This window comes from Peromyscus leucopus, chromosome 4, assembly GCF_004664715.2.
Source record: "Peromyscus leucopus breed LL Stock chromosome 4, UCI_PerLeu_2.1, whole genome shotgun sequence".
NCBI lineage: Eukaryota > Metazoa > Chordata > Mammalia > Rodentia > Cricetidae > Peromyscus > Peromyscus leucopus.
In genome coordinates, this window is record NC_051066.1 from 131,912,377 (window position 1) to 131,937,155 (window position 24,779).

General features: G+C 56.5%; 2 protein-coding genes across 3 annotated transcripts in view; one reads left to right on the plus strand and one right to left on the minus strand.

Moving 5' to 3' along the window:
- On the plus strand, window positions 1-23,949 carry Myh7b (myosin heavy chain 7B). 2 transcript variants are annotated; one of them, XM_028888971.2, is made up of 41 exons: window positions 1-89; window positions 302-462; window positions 2,048-2,154; window positions 2,324-2,467; window positions 2,972-3,128; window positions 3,383-3,410; window positions 4,431-4,527; window positions 6,766-6,789; window positions 6,910-7,002; window positions 7,169-7,232; window positions 7,896-7,994; window positions 9,237-9,340; window positions 9,550-9,688; window positions 9,944-10,062; window positions 10,152-10,301; window positions 10,449-10,619; window positions 12,200-12,379; window positions 12,467-12,599; window positions 12,685-12,761; window positions 13,161-13,248; window positions 13,385-13,502; window positions 14,818-14,941; window positions 15,028-15,164; window positions 15,904-16,159; window positions 17,193-17,435; window positions 18,207-18,383; window positions 18,456-18,601; window positions 18,829-18,919; window positions 19,005-19,394; window positions 20,016-20,142; window positions 20,233-20,351; window positions 20,443-20,639; window positions 20,766-21,115; window positions 21,237-21,361; window positions 21,475-21,590; window positions 21,913-22,309; window positions 22,406-22,531; window positions 22,626-22,796; window positions 22,881-22,985; window positions 23,065-23,160; window positions 23,528-23,949. In XM_028888971.2, the coding sequence occupies exons 2-41, from the start codon at window positions 372-374 to the stop codon at window positions 23,693-23,695; spliced, it is 5,844 nt and encodes a 1,947-aa protein (XP_028744804.1). In that variant the 5' UTR covers window positions 1-89; window positions 302-371; the 3' UTR covers window positions 23,696-23,949. The 2 variants fall into 2 exon arrangements, with proteins under 2 accessions (XP_028744804.1, XP_028744803.1); XM_028888970.1 differs by lacking the exons at window positions 1-89; window positions 302-462; window positions 2,048-2,154; ... (2 more) ...; window positions 3,383-3,410; window positions 4,431-4,527 and having other exon boundaries at window positions 5,520-6,789; window positions 23,528-23,665; window positions 23,742-23,949.
- The window catches only part of LOC114706549 (transient receptor potential cation channel subfamily C member 4 associated protein), a 74,050-nt gene continuing 73,195 nt past the window's right edge, over window positions 23,925-24,779 (minus strand). Inside the window, exon 19 of the mRNA XM_028888974.2 lies at window positions 23,925-24,775. Within this exon, the coding sequence (XP_028744807.1) occupies window positions 24,638-24,775 (138 nt within the window). The 3' untranslated portion in view covers window positions 23,925-24,637. The remainder of the gene's footprint in view (window positions 24,776-24,779) is intronic.

The following is a 24,779-nucleotide window of genomic DNA, read 5'->3' on the forward strand; positions in this document are numbered from 1 at the left end:
GGAGATTGCTGACATAGCTCTCCTTTGCTGACCTTGACAGCGGCAATAAAAGGGGTAGCTCAGCTCCCTGCCCTCACTGTGGTGCCAAGGTGGGTGATCAGGGCTGGGGTGGGTGATCAGGGCTGGGTTTGGAGCTGGAGGGAAGGTAGGAGAGAGCCCATTGGTGGGCCCAGGTCCTCAGTACCTGTAGCAGAGGATGCTCTTATGTTCGGAGCGGTGTGTTTACAGGCAGGGAGACCCACTGTCAGTCCTTGTGGGTTAGAGGGTCATACCTGAGTTTCCTGCCATTGCCATCTTCCAGTGCCTGCTGCCTAGGACCACCTTGAATCGCTACCCAGATTTTCAGGCCGTCTCCTCCACCTCTCACCACCATGATGGATGTGAGCGAACTTGGAGAATCCGCCTGCTATCTCCGCCAGGGCTACCAGGAATTGATGAAGGTGCACACTGTCCCATGGGATGGTAAGTGAGAACAGAGAGGGGCCCAGCCATGGAGAAGCCCATGCACTCAGACTAGGAGCGAAGAGGGTACCATCCTCCTCCTTGATATTACAGAGGCACTATGATACCCTGGGACTTTCTCCAAGGTTCTGGGTGCCAGAGGCTAAAAATCGCAGGGACCATGTGAATAAGATTGTGTGGCTACCAGCAAGGCTTGGTTTGTCCCTCTGTAAAATGGGATAATGTCACCTTGCTCTTGAAGTCTCCATGAAGACTCAGGCTGGACCTGAGCCTCTGAAATGAGACTGATGTGTGCAGGTGGCCTCCATGTCCACAAAACCTGTGCTGAGCTTATTTTTAGTGTTTTCCATGGAGCCAAAGCCTCTGTTTATTAGGGACAGGAATAAAGACTACTATTTATGACTGGATTGGCTCATAGTACAATAATAACATAGGCAGTGTGTGTCTAGGGCTTACTGTGTGCCAGGCCCAGAGCTGATGACTTCCTGTGTATCCTCTCAATAATCTGGGCAGGTGGAACCAAAGTAGAGCCAGACTCAGTGGTATGGAACATCTGGAGTTGTACATAGCCCTATGTTCAAAAGGGATAGCGCTTAGCTGGGCGTGGTGGCATATATCTCTACTATCAGCACTCAGGAGGCAGAGGTAGGCAGATCTTGGTGATTTGGAGGCCAGCCAGAGCTACATAGGAAAGGAGAGGTGTCTCATGCTTGATCTGACATTCTTCTGTTGTCATTTTAATTGTTTTCTTTTGTTTAAAATTTTAGCATGCAGAGTCAAGGATTTCCTTAGGGCATTAAAAATTTTGTTTGTTTTTTGTTTTTCAAGACAGGGTTTCTCTGTGTAGCTTTGTGCCTTTCCTGGATCTCACTCTGTAGACCAGGCTGGCCTCAAACTCACAAAGATCTGGCTGGCTCTGCCTCCTGAGTGCTAGCCTTAAAGGCATGCACCATCACTGCCCGGCTAAAATTTTTTTTAATGCATTAAAAAACAAAACAAAATGCAGGAGCCTGGGTTGGAGTCTTGTTATGTGAATAGTTCTGACCAAGGCACATGGCTAGCAACTGGGAGGTCAGGGAACAGAACTTGCTGTCTTGCATGAGTCTACATTTTTTACCATCATAAAACATCTGGGCTCTCAGAAGCTCTGGGGTGAGCTGACCAGTCAGGAAAGAGTATAGGACACAGGAGAGCCCCAAGTGTTCCGTGAGATAGGGAAGGTACAAGCCACCCCAAAGTTAGGAGCCCCATACTGAAGGGCTCCTCCACCTGGGACTTCAGCAGGCCTCACGGCCTTTGCGTTTGAGGAAACAGGCCCAGAGAATGAAGGCTTCCCAGGTGGCAGGGAGCTCAGCCCAGGTGTGCAGTGTAGACGGTTACCCCAATCAGCTCATGTGTGATCTTTAGGGACCTTCCCAGCTCTGCCCTGGGGTTGAATGAGTCCTCACTGGAACTCCTGTCCCCTGACAGAAGGGCTCCCGGTGGGGAATGGGGGGGGGGGGGGGGGGATGCTTATGTCCACAGTGTAGGAACCTCACTGGACACTTGGAGCCCCTCTCCAAAATCCGATCTTTCTGCAACCCAGGCAAGAAACGGGTCTGGGTGCCTGATGAACAGGATGCCTATGTTGAGGCCGAGGTCAAGACTGAAGCGGCTGGAGGCAAAGTCACCGTGGAGACCAAAGACCAGAAGGTTGAGCACCCCCTCCCTTGAGATTAGCCCGCCTGACCCAGGGTGCATCTCCTGACTGACTGTCCCGGAGTGAATGAAGCAGGGTGGGGCATGGGAGTGTGTGGGTAGGAGAGAGAAAGGTCAGCTGGCGCATCTCTGGCCCTCACTGTGTGACACATCTCCTTGGAAGGTGCTGACAGTGCGCGAAACGGAGATGCAACCCATGAACCCACCCCGCTTCGACTTACTGGAGGACATGGCCATGATGACGCACCTCAACGAGGCCGCGGTGCTACACAACCTGCGCCAGAGATACGCTCGCTGGATGATCTACGTGAGGCCGGGGCAGCTGTGGGCGGGGCCACTGAGGGCGCTGGGGCCACTCAGGGGGTGGGGCTCCTCGTGGGGCGGGGCTAAGGGAAGAAGCAGGGCTCAGAAGGAATGGGGTCTGGCGAACTGGACTAGAACGGGGCTGGAAGGGGGCTCTGGGGCTGAAGGGGCAGAACTGTGTAAGTGGCAGAGGGCAGGGCTGGAGGCACAAGCCTGGGTGAACGAGAGGCCAGCCTAGAGCAGTGACTTGGTGATGTCTAGGGTCTTGGAGTCAGGGCCACGGCTGTGGGTGGCGCCTGAGATGTAGCTGCCTGCTTGGCACCACTGAAGGTTCAGCAAAGGACAGCGGGGTCAGTCATTTCATGGGGCTCGAGCTGGGACAGGCTGTGCACGGCGTATCGGGAGGCTTCTTGAATATAGCAGGGGTTAGGATGAGCCCGGGGCATGGAAAGTTGGACACCTCCCTTTCCTCCCCCTAAAACTCCGTCTGTGAACTCCTTCTCCTCAGACATACTCCGGCCTCTTCTGTGTCACCATTAACCCGTACAAATGGCTCCCGGTCTACACCGCCTCTGTGGTGGCTGCCTACAAGGGCAAGCGGCGCTCAGAGGCCCCGCCTCATATATATGCGGTGGCAGATAATGCCTACAACGACATGCTCCGCAGTAAGAGTCGCTCCCTCTCCACGCCTCAGCTCCAGGGTGGCCTCTGGTTAGGACTCCCTTCCCTACCCTTTGGCATTGCCCTCCTTTGGCACTACCCTAGATATTCTGCCCCTTGAGTCTGGAAGTCCTACGTGGTCTTTCCCACTGGGACTTTGGGTGGTGGCAACTGTCTCTGTGCCGTAGACACCCAGGCGATCCACCTATGGTTAGTCCCTCACCCTGGCTGACACCCAAACTCTCTCCCTTTCCTCTAGACCGAGAGAACCAGTCTATGCTGATCACGTGAGTGAGGCTCTGGGCATGGAGTGGCAAGTACTAGCCATTTGGTGGTGGTGAAGGAGGAAGAGGAGGAAGAGGAGAAAGAGGAGGAGGAGGAGAAAGAGGAAGAGGAGGAGGAGGAGGTGGTGGCGGGGGTGGTACTGGTGGTGGTGCTGGTGATGCTGGTGGTGGTGAATCAAAGCTATTTCTCAGGGTTAGATTCCAAGTTCTTAGGGCAGGCCTTTACCTCCTGGAGCCAATGTCCTCCCCTCTCCATTTATGGGTTGGGGGGATAGAAAGCAGATATTCAAACAGGGGAGTGGCCCCAAGTCCCTGCTGTCTCTCCCACCTGCCTTCTCTGGAGGTGCTATCTAGTCCCTCTTCCCAGCATCTCCTCATCTCTACCTCAGCCCTCATCCTTCCTTTGACTTCATGGGAACGTGGTCCATTTCTGATGAATCGGGTTCCTGTCCCGTCAGGCCAATACATGCAAACACACACCCGCACACGCACCCGCACCCGCACCCGCACCCGCACACGCACACGCACACGCACACACACATGAACACACACACACACACACACAACCTTTAGTCTGCAAGTTTCAGCACTCTGAAACCAGACAGAGCTGGATTCAGGTACTCACATTTCCATTTCTTGCTGTGTGCCTTTGGGCCCCTGAACCTCACCGGTAAGAACAGAACACTATAACCTGCCTCACAAAATTACAGCAGTGTGTTTGGATGTGAACCATGCACAGGGCAGAGGCAGGCCCAGAATTTCTGAGGTTCCTTTCCATATCCATAAAATGATCACGGTCCGCTCTGTGGGGTCTGCGGATGGAGGCGGAGTACCTGGATTGGTACCAGAGTTAAGTTAGTGCCCAGGGGGCAGTGGTCCACCATCTCACAGAGTGGTCTGTCCCCGGGAGTTGGAATCTGGGGATACTGAGTTGGGAACAGAGATGGGAGAGGAGGGCTGGGGTTTGGGATCTGGGGGGATTAGACCAATGGGCACTGGTGACTCATGTTTGTGTTGTCCAAGCGGAGAGTCGGGGGCCGGTAAGACGGTTAACACCAAGCGGGTCATTCAGTACTTTGCCATCGTCGCTGCCCTGGGAGACGGGCCGGGCAAGAAGGCAGTAAGACTTGCCCACTCGGGCGCCAACCCCCACTGCTTCTCGCTGGTTTTCTTTTCTTTCCCTTCTTTTTAACATTGCAACCTCCCAGATCCCCCAGCCCCGCCTGAGCCTCCTGCCTTGGTGAGAGACTCTGGCTTGAGCAAGGCTTGACCAGGAAACCCGTGCCCACCTCCTTCTCTATGTTAGGCCTGAGCCAGGCCTCGGCTACACAGATGGGAGCCACATCACCACTCCCAGACGTTTTGTGTGTGTGACTTTTCCATGTGACCTTCACGGTTTTGAAGAGTTTACCAAACGGGCTGCTTTTACCTGGAAGTGCCCGTTTTCTGGACCATATGCATATTGAGGACACCGTTACCTGCTGCCGAGGAGAGGAGCGGGCTTATCCACAGATGCTGACTACCCAGAGCTGCCGGTTAGGAGCTCCACAATAGCACAGCCTGTGGTTTTAAGATGTTTTGAAATTTCTTTCTTTCTTTTTTTCTTTCTCTCTTTTTCTTTTTTGTCTGTTTGTTTTTCAAGACAGAGTTTCTCTGTGTAGCAGTCCTGGCTGTCCTAGAACTCACAGTGATCCACCTGCCTCTGCCTCCCAAGTGCTGGGACTAAAGGCATGCGCCACCACTGCCTAGCTTGAAATCTCTTAAAACGATGGAGGCATGGGGCTTTTGTTGTTTTTAAGTGAACTACCCTATCTCTGGCCCATAGGCCAGCTGTTGAGAGCTCTGTGGCTTCCACAGACACCACCCCCCCCCACACACACACACACTGACACAGATGTGCACCGTCTTTTCTTTCTGGACCCAGGTTTTCTCTGCACAACCCGGACTCCCGGTCCTGTTGAGCCTTGCTTTATTCTGGGGCGGCTTTCTTTTTCTTCTTATTTTTTTCTTCTTGCTGTATTTTCTTTCTTTTTTTGTTTTGTTTTTTTTGTCGTCGTCCCCCCCACTTCCCGTTTTCCTCATTTGATTGTCTTGGTTTTGGTTTTTGGATTTTGGTTTGGTTTTTGGTTGCAGCCATTGTTGTTTTGCTTTGTTGTTGACTTTTTGATATTCTTTCTTTCCTTCCTTTCCTGCCATGTTTTTCCAAACCCCAAAAGACCATTGAGGACACTGCAGAAAAGTGGGGTGACCCCCGTAACAGGAAAAGATGACGGGGCTAAAGCTGACAGGAACACAGCTGGAAGGGCTGGGGCAGGGGAGTACCTGCATAGGGAGGGCCTCTGATCCTGGAGTCAGGGCAGAGGGGCAGCCAGAGAGAGGACAGAAGCCACCACGGGATTTGGTGACTTAAAACCTGTGCCAACCCCTCCCCTTGGGCTCAGATGTGGCTAAACTAGCCAGAAAGTCCTGAACAAAAGCGGTGGGTGTGAGCTGGACAGGGAGGGCAGGCGTCTTTCCTCCCTCTTCCCAGCACTGTGTCATCTGGGGCTCCCTGGAGGTCAATAAGTGAATGAGTGACCACAGAGCCCCTGGTGACATGTCTACTATCCCAGAACCCGTTCCTCTCTTTCTTCCCGGGCTCTTGGCATTAGGGTAGGAGGGGGGAGGGGACATGAAAATGGAGGAAGAATAAAGTGAGGAGGGGATGAGGGAGTGTGGCCTCTGGCGAGACACAGGAGGCAGGATGCTTGCGGTGACCCCCAGGATTTAGACTTACTGTGCGGCCTTGAGCCAATCAGCTCCCTGCTCCGACAGAGCTAGTCATTTGCGCTGGCAGGGCCCCTTTGACTGTTAGTCTGCACACAGCTCGGAAGACACACAGACACACACAACACAGTACAGAACACATGTGAAGGGGCTGCCAGGGAGGTTAGGGTAGGAAGGGTCGGAGCTGGGAGAAGTCTCTGCTATCTCAGAGATCAGGGACGTCTTCTCAGAGGAGGAGGGGCTTTGGCAGGCCGCTAAGGGAGAGAAGACTCTAGTCAGGCCCCTTGTGTGGGTATGGACAATGAAGAGATTCCGGAGAATCGAGAGACAGGTTGGACCTTAGTACACAGGAGACCCAAGGGCCACCCTGTCTCAAGCCCTCAAGACTAAGTGCGCTTCCCCACCTAGCACTTCTCAGTTATCCGCCCCGGGGAAGCTAGGTGTACAGAGTAGGGGAGGGCAGGATGTGACGTTTACCATCTCTAAATATTCGGGTGACTAACAACACTATCCCACTGACCTACTGTCCCGATGCCCCATCCCTTCCGGAGAGACCTCACACCCTCTGACACCTTCCTCCTTCTCCTTCCAGCAATTTCTGGCAACAAAGACTGGGGTAAGTATAGGTCAAGCTGCAGGGCAGACAACATTTATGGGGTCCTGGGGATGCCCACCTCTCCTTACAACCAGAGACTCCATGGGTGGCCCTGACCCCTCCCTCCCCTGCCACCACCAGGGCACCCTTGAGGATCAAATCATCGAGGCCAACCCTGCCATGGAGGCTTTTGGCAACGCCAAGACCCTGCGGAATGACAACTCTTCCCGCTTTGTGAGTGGGCACAGCGGGGCATTGTGTGGCTGGGGGTGGGGAAGGGTCGGTAGCGGGTGTGTGTGTGTGTGTGTGTGTGTGTGTGTGTGTGTGTGTGTGCGCGTGCGCGCGCGCCCTGGTGGTGGGAAACAACCGGACTGAGGGTGGCGTGGTCCTTCCGCTGTAGGGCAAGTTCATCCGCATCCACTTCGGTCCCTCTGGGAAGCTGGCCTCTGCAGACATCGACAGCTGTGAGTCCGGGAGCGCAGGGCAGGTGCGGGAGGAGGGACAGAGGCTGAACTGAACAAAGCCTTTGGCTTCCCTCTGCTCTGGCCAATTCTCTCCATCCCCGGCCAGGTCCCACTTGAGTCCTTCTCGTCCGCCCTATTGGCCTCCTGGTCCCTCCTCTCCCGCTCTGTCTGCTAGTCAGGCGAGGGTCCAAAGCTGATCGTATCCTGTCCCCGCTTGAAAACCTTCTCCAGGGAGTTAGGGAGAAGCCTCATGAGTAAAGCACTTACTGTGCAAGTACAAGGACCAGAGTTCAGATCCCCAGCCCCACGTACATGCTGAGTGGGTGTGGGAGGCACTTGGAATCCCAGCCCTTGGGAGGCAGAGGAGGAAGTCTTCGAGAAGCTGGATAGTAAGGGCTTCATTGATGAGCTCTGGGTTCAATTGAGAGACTTCTGCCTCAATATATAAGGTTGAAAGTAAGGGAAGAAGACACCAGAAACTCCCACAGAGGCAGACCGAGTCCCATACGGTGACACAGATACTGTGTGTGCTGACCCGGGCACAGACACAGGCACCTCCACACATCCCCTGCCCCTGTGATTGCTGCCTCCCATCCCTGTACGGCCCTGGCATCTTTGTCTGAGGAGGTAAGGAGCCAGCAGGCCGGCACGCCTTTTCTGCAGATCTCCTGGAAAAGTCTCGAGTGATCTTCCAGCTGCCTGGTGAGCGTGGTTACCACGTCTACTACCAGATCCTCTCGGGGAAGAAGCCAGAGCTGCAGGGTGAGGGCCAGGATGGGGACTCAAAACCCAAAGAGACTGCCTGGCCCCCATGAGGCCAGGCCCTGGGATGGCTGTTCATCCTCTCTGCAGAGGTGTGGGATGTCTCCACTCCCCTGGAGGCTCACAGCCTGTCTGTACCCCTCCCCGCTCTTTCCTGTTGCTTCTTATTACGGCTGAGCCCTCTTAGTAAAAGTTACTTTGGTGGTGGTTGTTACTGAGGGGTGACGGTGGTGGTGGTAGTGTGTGTGGTGGTGGGGGCTGTAGATAAGGGTGTGGGTGTTCCTGCGGCAGGAAACAGGCCTCTTAACACCATTGTACTGCCAAGATGGCAGCAGCTGCTCCTGCCATCCTGAGACCAGAGCCCCCGCCCAGTACCAAGGGAACCCAGTGGTAATCTATATCCACTTGGGCTTTTCCAACCCTTTGAAGGCAAAGCCTGGTCCTCCCTTTGTCCCAGTACCCACCTCAGGATCTGGGCTAGAGGGCTGACTGTGAACGGAGGTCAAAGGATGAGTGAGACGTATGGACTGAGGTTCATTCTCCAGAGAACCGGAAAGAACACATGCCCGGGCACACACATGAACTTTAAAAAACAAAAAGGAAGGGGCTGGGCTTGGTGACGCCCAACTTTAATCCCAGCACTCAGGAAGCAGAGGTAGATGGATCTCTTTTGAGTTTGAAGCCAGCCTCGTCTATAGAGTAAGTTCTAGTCCAGCCAAAGATATGTAGAGAGACCTTGTCTCACAAAACAAAATAAATATGTAAATAAATAAAATAAAAATTTGAAAGAGCTGAGTATAACTCAGTGGTAGAAAGCACTTGTCCAGGAGATACAGAGTCCTGCATTCCATGCCCAGTCTCCCCAGCATCCCCACCACACACACACAAAACAACAGCAAAAACAACAACAACAACAACAAAAACAAAAACAAACCCTCTGAAAAAGAATCAGCCAGGCAGCCAGGCCCGTAATTCCTGTACTCAGAAGCTGAGATGGGAGTTTGTGCACAGCTTGGGCTACAGAGAACCTATCTCATAAGACTAAGTAAATAAAAATAAATGATAAAAGAATTCAAAAGTCACGTGTATGGGTACTAAGGATCAGAAGCTCAGGTTCCAGAGAAGTCCTAGGAGAGAATCTAGACTTGCTGACAGACTCCCCAGGGTCTCCAGACAGGATGGAGAGGGAAGGCAGCCTGTGACTACTCCGCCTGACTCACTTTTGGGGCACCTTGTCCACAGACATGCTGCTTCTGTCTATGAATCCCTATGACTACCACTTCTGCAGCCAGGGGGTCACCACCGTGGACAACATGGATGATGGAGAAGAACTTATCGCCACTGATGTATGCTCAGTGGGGGGTGGGGAGTGGGAGGGGGTGCCAAGCTGGGTTCCCATGGTGTGTGTGTGTGTGTGTGTGTGTGTGTGTGTGTGTGTGTGTGTGTGAACCTATGTGCTGGGTAGATACCAGGAAATATGACTGGTGTGGCGGTGCTTGTCTAGACTCTCAAGGACTCATACTTCTCTGAAACCAACTTGTTTGTCCCACCTCAGCACGCAATGGATATCCTGGGCTTCAGTGTGGACGAGAAGTGTGCCTGCTACAAGATCGTGGGTGCCCTCCTGCACTTTGGCAACATGAAGTTCAAACAGAAGCAGAGAGAGGAACAGGCTGAGGCAGACGGCACGGAGAGTGAGGACCTCTAATCCCTGGCCTTTACCCCGGACACCTTGTCCTGTACATGATCATCAATCCTTGTCCATAACCTTTGACCTCAGTGTTCTCTGTTCCTGTCTGAACTCTAGACCCTCCTGAGGGTGACAATGTGCAGGCCCTGATTCCTCCCAATCTTCCTCTTCTAACCCCACACTGTGACAACAGACCCCCACCCTCAAGTGCCCATAGTGTTGACTTCTCTTCCCTTATCCAAGCCATGTTCCCTTCCAGGCGCTGACAAGGCTGCCTTCCTGATGGGGGTCAGCAGTGGAGACCTCCTCAAAGGTCTCCTGCACCCCCGGGTGCGTGTGGGGAATGAGTATGTGACCAAGGGCCAGAGCGTGGAGCAGGTGAGATGCCGACAGACTAAGGCTCACCCAGGGACAGCCGAGGCAGGACCTCTTTGCCAGGTCCCCATCCTGCCTTCCTGCCTCCACAGGTGGTATTTGCTGTGGGGGCCCTGGCCAAGGCTACCTATGACCGGCTGTTCCGGTGGCTGGTGTCTCGCATCAATCAGACCCTGGACACAAAGCTGCCCCGACAGTTCTTCATTGGGGTCCTGGACATCGCTGGCTTTGAGATCTTTGAGGTGAGAGCAGCTCTCAGCCACAGGTATTGCTCTGAGGCAGAGGCTGATGGGTGGGGTGGGTATGGGGGGGGACCACATCCCTGCTTCCCCACGGGCCCCCGTGCCCATCCAAGGGAGCGTGGCTGACTGAGGCACCGGCCCTGGTAGTTCAACAGTTTCGAGCAGCTGTGCATCAACTTCACCAACGAGAAGCTGCAGCAGTTCTTCAACCAGCACATGTTCGTGCTGGAGCAGGAGGAGTACAAGCGGGAGGGCATCGACTGGGTCTTCATCGACTTCGGCCTGGACCTGCAGCCTTGCATCGACCTCATCGAGAAGGTCAGGCCTCGGGTGGGGGCCCTGCCCGAGTGCGTGTGTGTGTGTGTGTCAGCTGTGCATCAGTGTGTGGTTGTGCTCGAAGTGTGTGTATGTGTGCATGAGTGTGAACAGGGTTGCGTGGCTGTGCACATAGGTGTAAATAGGAACATGGGGGCACAGGTGAATAGTGTCATAAGTGGTGTAGGGAGGGTAAAACTCCATTGTTGTGGGTATCCCTGCCATCCACCAGGCGGGTTCCGAACAGACCGGAGCAGAGTCTCTTAGGTTTATTGGATTGGAATACATTGTATATGTCTCCTCACTGCACAAAGAAGGGAAAAATGAGTTGGCAACATTGGAAACAAAGGGGGGAAATTCCCTTTGAGCCTCCCACAGCCTTGAGCGGCCTTCACTCCAGACGCTTGCCCAGGGCATGTGTGGTCCTTTTCTATCATTACATGTACTTATTTGCTTCGTGTATTTGTGTTGGCAAGCTCATGCCATGGCGTGCATGTGTGGGAGGGCAGTCAGGGACAACTCAGGAGTCATTTTTCTCCTCCACCACACGGGTCCTGGGGATCGAACTCAGGTTATCAGGCTTGGTGACATGTGTCTTTACCCACTGAACCGTCCTGCCAGCTCAGCACATATATGTTCTTTATGGACATGGTCCCAGTGTATAGTATGTTTTTCCTCTGAACCCGCATTTTCAATGTTGTGAAGAAAGCAGATAGGCCATGCAGCCGGTGACTCAGATAGTTTCTGGCTGTTGGGCATTTAGGTGGTTGGTTTTTGTTTTTTTCCTATTAAATAAGTATTGAAGTGAAATCATTTCCCCATTTGGTTAAGAAATGAAGGTGTGGGGCTGGAGAGATGGCTCAGTGGTTAAGAACACTTGCTTCACCTGGTAGTGGTGGTGCACGCCTTTAATCCCAGCACTCGGGAGGCAGAGGCAGGCGGATCTCTGTGAGTTCGAGGCCAGCCTGGTCTACAGAGTGAGTTCCAGGACAGCCAAGCTGCACAGAGAAACCCTGTCTCGAAAAACAAACAAACAAAGAGCACGAGCTTCTCTTGCAGAAGATCTTGTCAATTCCTGCCACCCACATAAGGCAACTCATAGCTGCCTGTAACTCCAGTCCCAAGGGATCCAATTCCCTCTGGCCTCCGTGGGCATATAAACTCATGCAGGCACACACATACACACACAAATAAACACATGCTTATTTTTAAAGACCTAGGTTTAGTAAAATGCAAGATCCCTATTTCTATTGAGTGTGGGAACCAAAATGCAGAATGAGTTGGCCTTAAAAACCAAACCACCACCCAAACCTAGTGTGTACAAGTGAGCCATGGATGTTAGTTAACAGGACGCAGAGGTGCCAGTCTGGTCGGCACACGGGCAAAGAAGCGACTGAAAGTCAAGCCACAAACCCTTGTCTCCTGGAAGGTGGGCTCCCGGGGATGGGGCTCGTCCCCGGCCCTCCTGCGGATGCCTGGGTTATGGATCTGAAACAGCTCCTGGAGGGGGCTAGTCTGGAGACCGAGAGTCTAAGAGCCCAGCCCGCATGGTCTGGCCCTTCAGTCTTGCTCCTTGTCCCCAGCCTCTGGGCATTCTGTCCATCCTGGAGGAGGAGTGCATGTTCCCCAAGGCTTCAGATGCCAGCTTCAGGGCCAAGCTCTACGACAACCACTCGGGGAAGTCACCTAACTTCCAGCAGCCTCGCCCAGACAAGAAACGCAAGTATCAGGCTCACTTCGAGGTGGTCCACTATGCAGGCGTGGTAGGTGCCCACTGGAACTCTACACTCAACCGCTGTCCTCCCTTCCTTCTTGGGGTCACGACCTGGGGTCAGCGCTTGTCTCTGTAGGTCCCTTATAGCATCGTGGGCTGGCTGGAGAAGAACAAGGACCCCCTCAATGAGACAGTGGTCCCCATCTTCCAGAAGTCACAGAACAGACTCTTGGCCACCCTCTACGAGAACTACGCAGGCTCTTGCTCCAGTGAGTACCGGGGGACACTCTGGTCATTCCCCTGGGTCCACAGAGCGGCATTCCCTGGCATGATCGGTGCTCGCATCTTTACCAGCTGAGCCCCCCAAGTCTGGGGTGAAAGAGAAGCGTAAGAAGGCAGCATCATTTCAGACGGTGTCGCAGCTTCACAAGGTGAGGTGCGGACAGGGCCCCAGCAGCCCTGACCCTCTGAGCCTGCAGCGCCCTCTGCTTCCTGCCGCATCCCTGTGTCTCGGGTGGGCAGCTGTTAAGACTTGCAGTGATGTTTAGCTCCTCTCTACGTGAACATCACAGCAAGTCTGTGCTGCTGCCTGCCCCCACGCTGCCTGGGCAGGGCTGGGGGGAGGGGCGGCCATGGGAGTCAGCCCCGGGGTGGGGGGGTGGAGGCTTTGGTGGCGGATGGGGTGTCGTAAGTAAGGAGCGAGAGATAAAGAACAGGCGCAGGTGCATTTGGGCCCCTCTGCTCAGTCCCCACTGGTCCCGACCCACTGCAGCATCCAATTCTGGTTCTCTGCCCCTCCCGCGCCTTCTCCCTGCTCTCCCCGCTCCCAGGAGAACCTCAACAAGCTCATGACCAACCTACGGGCCACACAGCCTCACTTCGTCCGTTGCATCGTCCCCAACGAGAACAAGACTCCAGGTGGTGGCCCTGGGCTGCTCGGGATGGGGGAACTGGAAACGCTCTCGCCTTGCAGGGTCTGCGCAGTCTCAGAGGCCCGGGTCGGGACCTAAAGGCTGTCCTTAGGTTTCTAACCTCCTCCTTCCACACCCTCCAGGGGTCATGGATTCCTTCTTGGTGCTACATCAGCTACGCTGCAATGGGGTCCTGGAGGGGATCCGGATCTGTCGCCAAGGGTTCCCCAACAGGCTGCTGTATGCAGACTTCAGGCAGCGGTGGGTGCCGGCTGCTTCGGTTGCCCTCGGCCCCCTTCTCCTGCTCTTAGATGAGGTGGAGCCTGGGGGAGCGGGAGGGACAAGTTACAGCCCAAAGGACAGAGAGAGGCTCTAGTCCCTGAGGAGGGGGCTCCCTCCCAGGAGGCGGTTCAGGAGAGAAGTAACTAAACTTGTGGTATATGTCGGAGGCGGAGGCTTTGCCAATCACTTGGACACAGAGTAAGAAAGGCTAAGCCTACGGTGACTTCCGGGTTTTAGGTCTGAGCTACTGGGTAGCAGATTTACCGAGCGACACAGAGACCCTGTCTCAAAGGAGGTAGCCTGCCTTCATGAGGGCAGCTCCGGGGCTGTCCTGTGGTCTCCATATGCATGTGTATGTGTGCCTGTGCATACAAGTTTAAAACCAATCCTGGGCTGGAGAGATGGCTCAGTGGTTAGGAGCACTCGCTGCTCTTGCAGAGGACCTGGGTTCAGTTTCTAGCACCCACACGGCGACTTGAAACCACATAACCAGCTGTGTGTGACTCCAGCTCCAGGGGGCTCTGGCACCCTCCTCTGGTCTCCATGAGTACCTACATGCAGGCAAAGCACTCACACACAATTAAGTAACAATTCTCAATCCTTCCGCCTCAGCATCCTGAACGCTGAGGGCACAGGCGTATGTCATCACACCCAGTACATCACGTTTGTTTGTTTTCTTATTGTCTGGAAAACATACAGTAGCCCAATGACCCCCACACCTTATTTAGTGAGTTCCCCCTAGTGAGGGGGCCCGGGCTGTCTCTGGGACTTGTCCTTCACATCACGGCCACAGCCCACCTGTACACGTGTGTGTATATGTCCATGTAAGTGGACGTGCTAGGGATCCTTCCTCCTGTTGAATAGAATTCTCTCAAAGTTTTCTTGAATTTGTGGTATGGTATAGCATACCACTTCTATGCTTTGTTTTGGTTTTGCCTTTAAGAAGCTATAAAAAATCGCACATGCCCTTTACAAAACCCACATCCATTTACAAACACACTAAAATGCACTGTAATCCATCAAGCCCATTTTTGAGACAGGGTCAGGCCAGGGAACCAGGCTGGCCTCAAGGATCTTCCCTGCCTTCCAAGTGCTGGGATTTTGGGTGTGTGCCACACACCTGGCCCCTGCGCTGAGGTTTGTACAGATGTGCCGCATCCCCCAGTGCGGCACCACTGCCCCCTGCCGTCCCTGAGAGGTCAGGCAATCCCAGCTCTCTTGCTACGGCTCCTTGGCTTCCCATTCAGGGCCTGTGCTCTGTCCTGACCATGTCAGCTTCTCCCTGGTCTCCTAGGTATCGCATCCTGAACCCCAGTGCCATTCCAGATGACACCTTTGTGGACAGCAGGAAGGCCACAGAGAAGCTGCTGGGCTCCCTGGACATCGACCACACTCAGTATCAGTTTGGCCACACCAAGGTCAGGGGGCACTGGAGTTAGGGCTGAACCTGGGTGCACCCGCTCACATTGGGCAGGGGTCCCACTCGGCTGCACCCCGCCCTTAGGTGTTCTTCAAGGCTGGGCTTCTAGGCATCTTGGAAGAGCTCCGGGACCAGCGCCTGGCTAAGGTCTTGACACTGCTGCAGGCCCGGAGCCGGGGCCGCCTCATGCGCCTGGAGTACCAGCGCATGCTGGGAGGAAGGTAGCCATGGGATGAGGGATGGGAGGGAAGGGTGGGGAGGGACGGGGGTGTAGGTGTGACCACTGTCCCCGGGGCTACAAGGCTCTCCCACCCTGCCACCCTGCCTAGGTTGTCCCTCATGGCTGGTTGGGGTGAGGTTCTGCGTCACACCCGTTTTTACACCTTAAAATTGGAGTGAGAGCCAGAGATGGCCCAGTAGGTAAAGGCACCTGCTGCCATGCCTGCTAAGTTCACTCCCCAGGATCCACATGGTGGAAAGAGAGAACTGACCTCCATTTGTTGTCCTCTGACCTCCATGTGTGTGCTGTGGCACACAAGCACACACACACACACACACACACACACACACACACACACATACACTAAAAATAACATAGTTTTAGAAGTTGGGGTGAGAGCGCGTCCAGAGTGTGGCCGGGAGGGTAACAGCATTTAGTGCTTCCCAGATTTGAACTGTGTGTCTTATTTATCGCTTGCTTGGTTAAGGTAGAGGCAGAACTCTCGGGTGGGTACCGCTCAACCGAGGCGTCCAACAGTCTGACCACAGGGCCTGGTAGCTTGGCTGTCTCCAGACACCTGCAGAGGCCACCTAGCGGATATGTGGAGGTTATGGACCTTGCCTTGGAGGTGGATCTGTGGCTGCTCCCCAGACTCCCCCAGAGGACCGCTGGGAAGACTACAGAGAGAGGCCAGGGCACCTTGAAGGGGTAGAGCTTCACATAATCTGCCCCCCCCCCAGGGATGCCCTGTTTACCATCCAGTGGAACATCCGGGCCTTCAATGCCGTCAAGAACTGGTCCTGGATGAAGCTCTTCTTCAAGATGAAGCCACTGCTGCGCTCGGCCCAGGCCGAGGAGGAGCTGGCGGCGCTGCGGGCCGAGCTGCGGGCGCTGCGCGGGGCACTGGCTGCTGCTGAGGCCAAGCGTCAGGAGCTGGAGGAGACTCACGTCAGTGTCACTCAGGAGAAGAACGACCTGGCACTGCAGCTGCAGGCCGTGAGTGAGACAAGGGCAAGGGAGTCCAGGTGGTGCTGAGGAAAACCTCTCACCAGATGTGGGCAGGGCAGCCCTGGAGGGTTCTGGGTACTCTGACCGGCGTTGTCTTCCTACCCTGGAAGTACCAGGAGATGAGGCCTGTAGGCCTCGACCATGCCCATGTCCTAAAGCTAAAGCTGCAGGAGAGCCCCAGCTCCGCCATCCCCAGTCCCCCTGAAATAGACCCTTGCTTCCTTCTCTGGTTCAGGGACAGAGGGCTCTCTGAGGCAGGTAACAGGGTCCTACCTAGAGGGCAGAGGTCGACGTCTGGTGTTGACGTCGCTTGGATGCCAGCCCCAGGCTGATGCTGGAGATGGTTCCAGGGAAGACACAGCCATGATGGTCGTAAAAGTCCCCTTCTAGTAGGGAGATTACGCAACAGGCAGGGTGGAAACGTGAAAGAACGCTGTCTCCTCCTGGGATGGCCTTTGGTGCGGCTCCATGGTGGGCAGGGCCTGGCCGGCAGCCACCCACACTGCCCCCGGAGGGTGGCAGCTCCGAACACGCAAACGCACTGTGGGACTTTTCTCTGCGAGCGCTTAGGCCTCGTGGGATGCCTGCACTATGGCTAATGTTATTCTTAATAGCGCCTTGTCTGTCCCTGTGTCCAAGGCCCAGGAGAGGCCCCTACAATAGTCTCCAGAGCCCAGCAGAGTGTGGGTGCTTCGACTCCTCATCTATCCAGTTGAATTGCCAACATTTGCCTCATTGGAGTTGCTTTTGTGAGGACGAATGGCTGCTCTTTTATTTATTTATTTATTTATTTATTTATTTATTTATTTATTTATTTATTTATGTTTTTTGAGACGGGGTTTCTCTGTGTAGCTTTGCGCCTTTCCTGGATCTTGCTCTGTAGCCCAGGCTGGCCTCGAACTCACAGAGATCCTACCGAGTGCTGGGATTAAAGGCATGCGCCACCACCGCCCCGCCGAATGGCCATTCTTTCTCATGGTTGGGGTCCTCTTTAATCTGGCTCCCCCACCCGGCCCCTCAGGAGCAGGACAACCTAGCGGATGCAGAGGAGCGCTGCCACCTGCTGATCAAGTCCAAGGTGCAGCTGGAGGCGAAGGTGAAGGAGCTGAATGAGCGCCTGGAGGATGAGGAGGAAGTGAATGCTGACCTGGCCGCCCGCAGGCGCAAGCTGGAGGATGAGTGCACAGAGCTCAAGAAGGACATCGATGACCTGGAGTTGACACTGTCCAAGGCTGAGAAGGAGAAACAAGCCACTGAGAATAAGGTGTGGGGTGGGCCCGAGCTGGGGGCCAGTTTAAGGCTAGGCAGCTGCAGGGTCCCCTTCTGGCTCTGCTGGGCCCCTGCTGTGTGGCCTGAGGCAGGTGACTGCCTCCTGTGAGCCTCAGTGTTCTCATCTGTCAAGTCGGGGTACCAGCACTTTATCTCGTTAGGGTGCCTGAGGATTTGGCGTGTAACTGGCCTTTGCTAGGCATACACTACCAGGCCTTGCACACAGTAGGTGCTTAGTAAATGCTAGCAATTATCGTCTGTCATGGACTGCAAGCTCGCTGGAGGGGGCAGCTCCTCTGAACGGCAAATCCCTCAGTCACAGAGACCTCATGGTGCCTGTGGTTGCCAACATGTATTGACTCTGTCAGAGGGGAGAGGAAAGCAAGGCTGTTTGCATTCTCACTGGGGCTGAAGATAAAGCCAAGACCAGAACACCACTCACTGAATACCTGTTGATATTGTAAATGGCTGCCACCCACGAGTCTCTTACTCAGGGCCGGGCACCATGCTTGGCTATGAGCCTTTACATGAATCCTCTACATAGCTTGAGGAGATATGAACCCCTGGGTTCATATCTGGCAGGAATGGCCAGGCTCGGTGTGGTGGCCTGTCTGCACCCCACAGCTGGAAGGGGTGAACCCCTGGGGCAGGAATGGTGGTGAGGCTCGGTGTGGCGGCCTCCCTGCACCCCACAGCTGGAAGGCGTGGCCGCTCAGAGCAGCCAGTGGGGAGGAAGGGACCCACAGTGAATCGGGCCTCGTCACAGGTGAAGAACCTGACAGAGGAGATGGCCGCGCTGGATGAGTCCGTGGTCCGACTAACCAAGGAGAAGAAGGCCTTGCAGGAGGCTCACCAGCAGGCCCTGGGTGACCTGCAGGCCGAGGAGGACCGCGTGAGTGCGCTGGCCAAGGCCAAGATCCGGCTGGAGCAGCAAGTAGAGGATGTGAGTTGGAGGACCTTGGGGGATGTCCGGGTGGCGCCTGCTCCAGGCTGAGTGAACCCCACTGCCCCACAGCTGGAGTGCTCCCTGGAGCAGGAGAAGAAGCTGCGCATGGACACCGAACGTGCCAAGCGCAAACTCGAAGGGGACCTGAAGCTGACGCAGGAGACGGTGACAGACACCACCCAGGACAAGCACCAGCTGGAGGAGAAGCTGAAGAAGTAGGTGTGGGGTGGCCAGGGTCTCTGAGCCCGATGGGCTCTCTCCTTCCCCTCTGAATTCTCTCCGCTCTGTTGTTGTGGGGGAGAATACCAGGGCAGGTGTCATGTCCTGCCCTCTCTGGACCAGGGCTGAGGACAGCAGATGTGGACGTAGATGTGGACCACTGAGGCAGACAAGGGGGTAGCCGTTAGGGCCAGGGCTGGCTCATCCCACCATGTACTCCCAGGAAGGATTCAGAGCTGAGTCAGCTGAACCTGCGGGTGGAGGACGAGCAGCTCCTGGGGGTCCAGCTGCAGAAGAAGATCAAGGAGCTACAGGTGTGCACAGTGGCGGTGGGGACTGCCATGCCCTGGGTAGACCAGGCCCCGGCAGAGGCTCATGAAGCTGGTACCATCTACCCAGGCGCGGGCAGAGGAGCTGGAGGAGGAGCTGGAGGCCGAGCGAGCAGCCCGGGCCCGCGTGGAAAAGCAGCGAGCAGAGGCAGCCCGAGAGCTGGAGGAGCTCAGTGAGAGGCTCGAGGAGGCTGGCGGAGCCTCAGCTGGGCAGCGTGAGGGCTGCCGCAAGCGTGAGGCCGAGCTGGGCCGGCTGCGGCGGGAGCTGGAGGAGGCGGTTCTGAGACACGAGGCCACCGTGGCCGCCCTGCGCCGGAAGCAGGCAGACGGGGCGGCCGAGCTGAGCGAGCAGGTGGACAGCCTGCAGCGGATCCGGCAGAAACTGGAAAAGGAGAAGAGTGAGCTGCGCATGGAGGTGGACGATCTGGGGGCCAGCGTGGAGACTCTGGCCCGCGGCAAGGTCCGCCTCCTTCCTGCCTCTGAACCACTTTTGACTCCACAGCTCACCCAGCTGTCCGCTGGCCACTTGATGCCAAAACTCCACAGCAGCAGTGACCTCCTGACCCCTGGATGCTTGTTTAACCTGGCATCTAAGCCCCAGCTCCGCACCAGTCCTGACCTCTCACCCTGACTGCTCAACTTTATTCCCTGGCTCCAGATTGTTCCCATTCACATCCCAACCTTAGTCCTCCCACCCAGTCAGGGTGTGACCCCAGCTCTGGACTCCTGAATTCAGACTTAACATCTGCCTTTACACTGTTCTTGTCCTGAACCCCAGCACCCAACTCAGACCCCCCTACACACACACCCTTTGAACCTAATCCTAACACCTGTTCCCAGCAGATTCCAGATCTAGTTCCTAATTCCCGACTCCCTGACCTTGGTGTGGGTTCTGAGGCTCCCAGTTCATGCCCACATTAGGAACTCGGACCCTGAACCTGGAACTCAATCTCCCTTTTGATCCCTAGTCTCATACCTAGCGTCCCAGGTCCCAATCTCAGGCCCCCATCTCTGACTGGCAGCCCCTGGATCCTGCCCTTGGATGCACAGACTTGTCCTGATCTCTGACTCCACGTTCCAGGCCAGTGCGGAAAAGCTGTGCAGGACCTACGAGGACCAGCTCAGCGAGGCCAAGATCAAGGCGGAGGAGCTGCAGCGGCAGCTGGCGGACGCCAGCACCCAGCGGGGGCGCTTACAGACGGAGAACGGTGAGGCCCGGGGCTAGCCGGGCTATGCCAGGCAGGGTTTCCGTGCTCCCCTCCACCGACTGACCGGCCCGCCGCCCCCTTCACCTGCAGGGGAGCTGGGCCGCCTGCTCGAAGAGAAAGAATCTATGATCAGCCAGCTGAGCCGAGGGAAGACGTCGGCAGCCCAGAGTCTGGAGGAGCTGCGGCGGCAGCTGGAGGAGGAGAGCAAGGTGGGTTGGCCCCGCCAAGGGGCGGGGCAGGCAGGTGGGCCCCCGGGGCCGCCAGCGTGGATTGGTGCTGAGGCCACTGGTGTCCCCGCAGGCCAAGGGCGCACTGGCTCACGCCGTGCAGGCTCTGCGGCACGACTGCGACCTCCTCCGGGAGCAGCACGAGGAAGAGGCGGAGGCCCAGGCTGAGCTGCAGCGGCTGCTGTCCAAAGCCAATGCTGAGGTGGCCCAGTGGAGGAGCAAGTACGAGGCCGATGCCATCCAGAGGACCGAGGAGCTGGAGGAGGCCAAGTGAGTGGCTGGGGTCTAGGGCCGGTGAGAGAGTCAGGCCTGGGTGCCTGTCTGGATGTGGTGGTGGGGACTCTGGGGTCCTCTCCCCAGGCTCCCCTAGTCCACCCTGCCTGGTGCGTGGTCCAGGAAGAAGCTGGCCCTGCGGCTGCAGGAGGCAGAAGAAGGTGTAGAGGCTGCAAATGCCAAATGCTCTTCCCTGGAGAAGGCCAAGCTGCGGCTGCAGACAGAGTCAGAGGATGTGACCTTGGAGCTGGAGCGGGCCACCTCAGCCGCTGCTGCCCTCGATAAGAAGCAGCGGCACTTGGAGCGGGCACTGGAGGAGCGGAGGCGGCAGGAGGAGGAGATGCAGCGGGAACTCGAGGCCGCACAGAGGGAGGCCCGAGGTCTGGGCACGGAGCTCTTTCGGCTGCGGCACAGCCACGAGGAGGCGCTTGAGGCCCTGGAGACACTCAAGCGGGAGAACAAGAATCTGCAGGGTAGGCAGGACCGGAGGTCCAGAGCACTTTAGGGTCACCTTGGAATTGGGGTGAGGAAAGCACCCTGGGGCAGGGCAGATGTGAGGGTGAGTCCTCCCTCTGTGCTCTGTTCCCCCTGCAGAGGAGATCAGTGACCTCACAGACCAGGTCAGCCTCAGTGGGAAGAGCATCCAGGAACTGGAGAAAGCCAAGAAGGCGCTGGAAGGGGAGAAGAGCGAGCTGCAAGCTGCCCTGGAGGAGGCTGAGGTCAGGGCTGGCCACACGGGTGGGTGGGCTCTGGTCCACGGCTCCCTGGCCACATTGGTCTCCAGATAGCTGCCCAGTCCCCTCACCCAGCACTGCCTGACCCACACCCCCAGGGGGCACTGGAGCTGGAAGAGACGAAGACTCTGCGGATCCAGTTGGAGTTGTCCCAGGTCAAGGCAGAAGTGGACCGGAAGCTGGCGGAGAAGGATGAGGAATGCACCAACCTGAGGTCTCTGGAAAGCAGTCTTGCTGTGCCTATGGTGGCACATTGGCAGGAACTGCTAGTCTGCCCCTGCCACCGGAGTAGGGTATTCCCATTCCAGAGGTGATCCTCCACAAGTCTAAAGGATGCTCAGGGCCAGGGTTCAGTCCCTGTCCCCCTGGCCTCTAGGGAATGAACTTACTGTTTTTTTTTTTTTTGGCAAGTCACAAGGGGCTTTAAAACAGAGGGAACAATTCACTTGCTCCTCAAATGGGTTTCCATTTCCATGGGTCCTAGGGCATGATGCACAGGGAATGCCCAGCCTACTCCATTCATGCCACCCTCACAGGCGCAACCACCAGCGAGCAGTGGAGTCCCTCCAGGCCTCCCTGGATGCAGAGACGAGGGCCCGCAATGAAGCGCTGCGGCTCAAGAAGAAGATGGAGGGGGACCTCAATGACCTGGAGCTCCAGCTGGGCCACGCCACGCGCCAGGCCATGGAGGCACAGGCGGCCACGAGGCTGCTGCAGGCCCAGCTCAAGGAGGAACAAGCGGGGCGGGATGAGGAGCAGCGGCTAGCTGCCGAGCTCCGGGAACAGGGCCAGGCCCTGGAGCGCAGGGCTGCGCTGCTGGCTGCCGAGCTGGAAGAGCTGCGGGCCGCCCTGGAACAGGGCGAGCGCAGCCGGAGGCTGGCTGAGCAGGAGCTGCTGGAGGCCACAGAGCGCCTCAATCTCCTGCATTCACAGGTGGGGACGGACGGGCCAAAGACGTCCTCCAGGACGGGTGGGGTGGGGTGGGGTGAGCAGAGCCCTGCTGACTCGCCGAGTCTCTGCTCTCCTTAGAACACAGGCCTCCTGAACCAGAAAAAGAAGCTGGAGGCGGACTTGGCCCAGCTGAGTGGGGAGGTGGAGGAGGCGGCGCAGGAGAGGCGGGAAGCTGAGGAGAAGGCCAAAAAGGCCATCACCGATGTGAGGCTGGGCAGGGTTGGGGATGAGTGGGTACAGAGCCCAAAGCGCTGCCTGTGCCCCCTCCCCACCATGCTACCCCCCCCCCCCCCCGCAGGCAGCTATGATGGCTGAGGAGCTGAAAAAGGAGCAGGACACCAGTGCACATCTGGAGCGGATGAAGAAGACACTGGAACAGACGGTGCGGGAGCTGCAGGCCCGCCTGGAGGAGGCCGAGCAGGCCGCCCTCCGGGGCGGGAAGAAGCAAGTGCAGAAGCTGGAGGCCAAGGTGTGTGCAGCCCTCCCAGGCCTTCCCCTGTGCGGCTGAGGCTGGGCCGGCTCAGCTAACAGTCCACCATGGACCACTCCACAGGTGCGGGAGCTGGAGGCGGAGCTTGATGCTGAGCAGAAGAAGCATGCTGAGGCCCTCAAGGGGGTGCGCAAACACGAGCGCAGGGTCAAGGAGCTTGCATACCAGGTGGGTGATAGGGTCCATCCCAGGTGGCCCTGGAGCTAACCCAGTCCAGGCGAACCCTAAGATCCCTTTGCTGGCCCAGACGGAGGAGGACAGGAAGAACCTGGCTCGCATGCAGGACCTGGTGGACAAGCTGCAGAGCAAGGTCAAGAGCTACAAGCGTCAGTTTGAGGAGGCGGTGAGCACACTGGGGCCAGGCATCTGGGACTGTTCAAGATGCCAGTGGTGAGCTGCTTTCAACTGCAGGCCTTGCAGCCGCTGCACTGAAGGGTGACAGCCATGTCCTCTCAACTCAGGGACTTGTATGGCTAAAGCATGGGTCACTTATCGCTTTAGAAGAGAGAGACTGAAGTGAACTGTTTCTTCCTCTGTCCAGGCCTGGGGACGGCCTATGTCTTAAAGGACAGTCTCCACTGCGGGTCTGAGTACGGGGAAGGCTGGTGATGGAAAAGTGGAGGGAGGACGGGGCGAAACCAGCTGCTTTCTGGGCTGGGAGGAGGGTAGCCATTTGTTACCGATGGGAAGGCCCCTGCCTATGCCTCTAGGAGCAGCAGGCCAGCACCAACCTGGCTAAGTACCGCAAGGCCCAGCACGAGCTGGACGATGCCGAGGAGCGCGCAGACATGGCCGAGACCCAGGCTAACAAGCTGCGGGCAAGGAGCAGGGATGCCCTGGGCCCCAAGGTGAGGTGGCCTCTGTGCTGGGGGTGCTGAAGTTGGGCAGACACAGGTGTAGCTCAGTCTCTTTCTCATCTCTCAGCACAAGGAGTGACACCCAGGCTCTGAAGAGGCTACCCGCTGTCGGTCTGCTGTCGCCTGTCTGTGGCCACCCCCTCCCCGGAACTCTGAATAAACGCCATGTCTGCACAAGCACCACCGTCCTTATTTCATGGGGTCAGGGGAGCTGGGACAACCTCAGGGACAAAGTCAGTCCACATCAGTCTTTAAAATAAAGTTCTTTAATAGTCTCCATTTAATTGGTTTATTTGCTGTTAATAAACTGGCAACACAGGAGGAGCCAAGGGTAAGCTCTCAGCCGGGCTCCTGTGTCTGGGCTCAGGCAGGCACAGGCACTCCATGCCGCATGGGATGGAGAGAAGGCCCCCACTTCTGGGAACCTTTGGGATGAACACAGTGGCCAACGAGCAGAGAACCAGAGCAGTTACAGGAAGACAAGGGAGGTGAGGGAGGAGGAGAGATGGGCGGACCTGGGGGAAGGAAGGCAGCATTCTCCGGTACCCACCCCTGCCCAGGGCTCGGGAGCCTCTGCCTGGGCCCTGAGGCCAGGGAGGCTTGGCTCACAGGGGTCCGCATCTTCTTCTCCATCAAGGGGCTGATGGGAGAAGCTCAGTTTCCCATGTTCCCTTTCTCCGGCAGGCCAGGGCTCCAGGATTGCGAGGGAAGGGTGGGCATGGTGCCATTGTCCTTACCCTGGGGACAGTGAGGAAACAGGCTCCCCAATGACCCAGGCCCTCAGACCCAGGAGACAAGAGCTTCTAGGATGTTCCTTCCACTGAGCCTATACCTGAAGACCTGGGGTAGACAGAGCAGTGGGGAGGCAAGAGAGGGATGGGGACAGGCAGAGTGCGTGGCATGTGCACTCATGCTCACCCACACTCGCCCTGGCCCAGCAGCTTCTCGAAGCCTGGCTCAAGGTCACTCCTCAGTGAAGTCTCTGTCTATGTCCATGTAGGGCTCCTCAATGTAGCTGACCAGGGCAGAAGGTGACTGGCGGTCTGGGTCCAACAAGATGGACACTGTCTCCTTCCAGTATGAGAAGCTGATGCAGGAGCTCTGG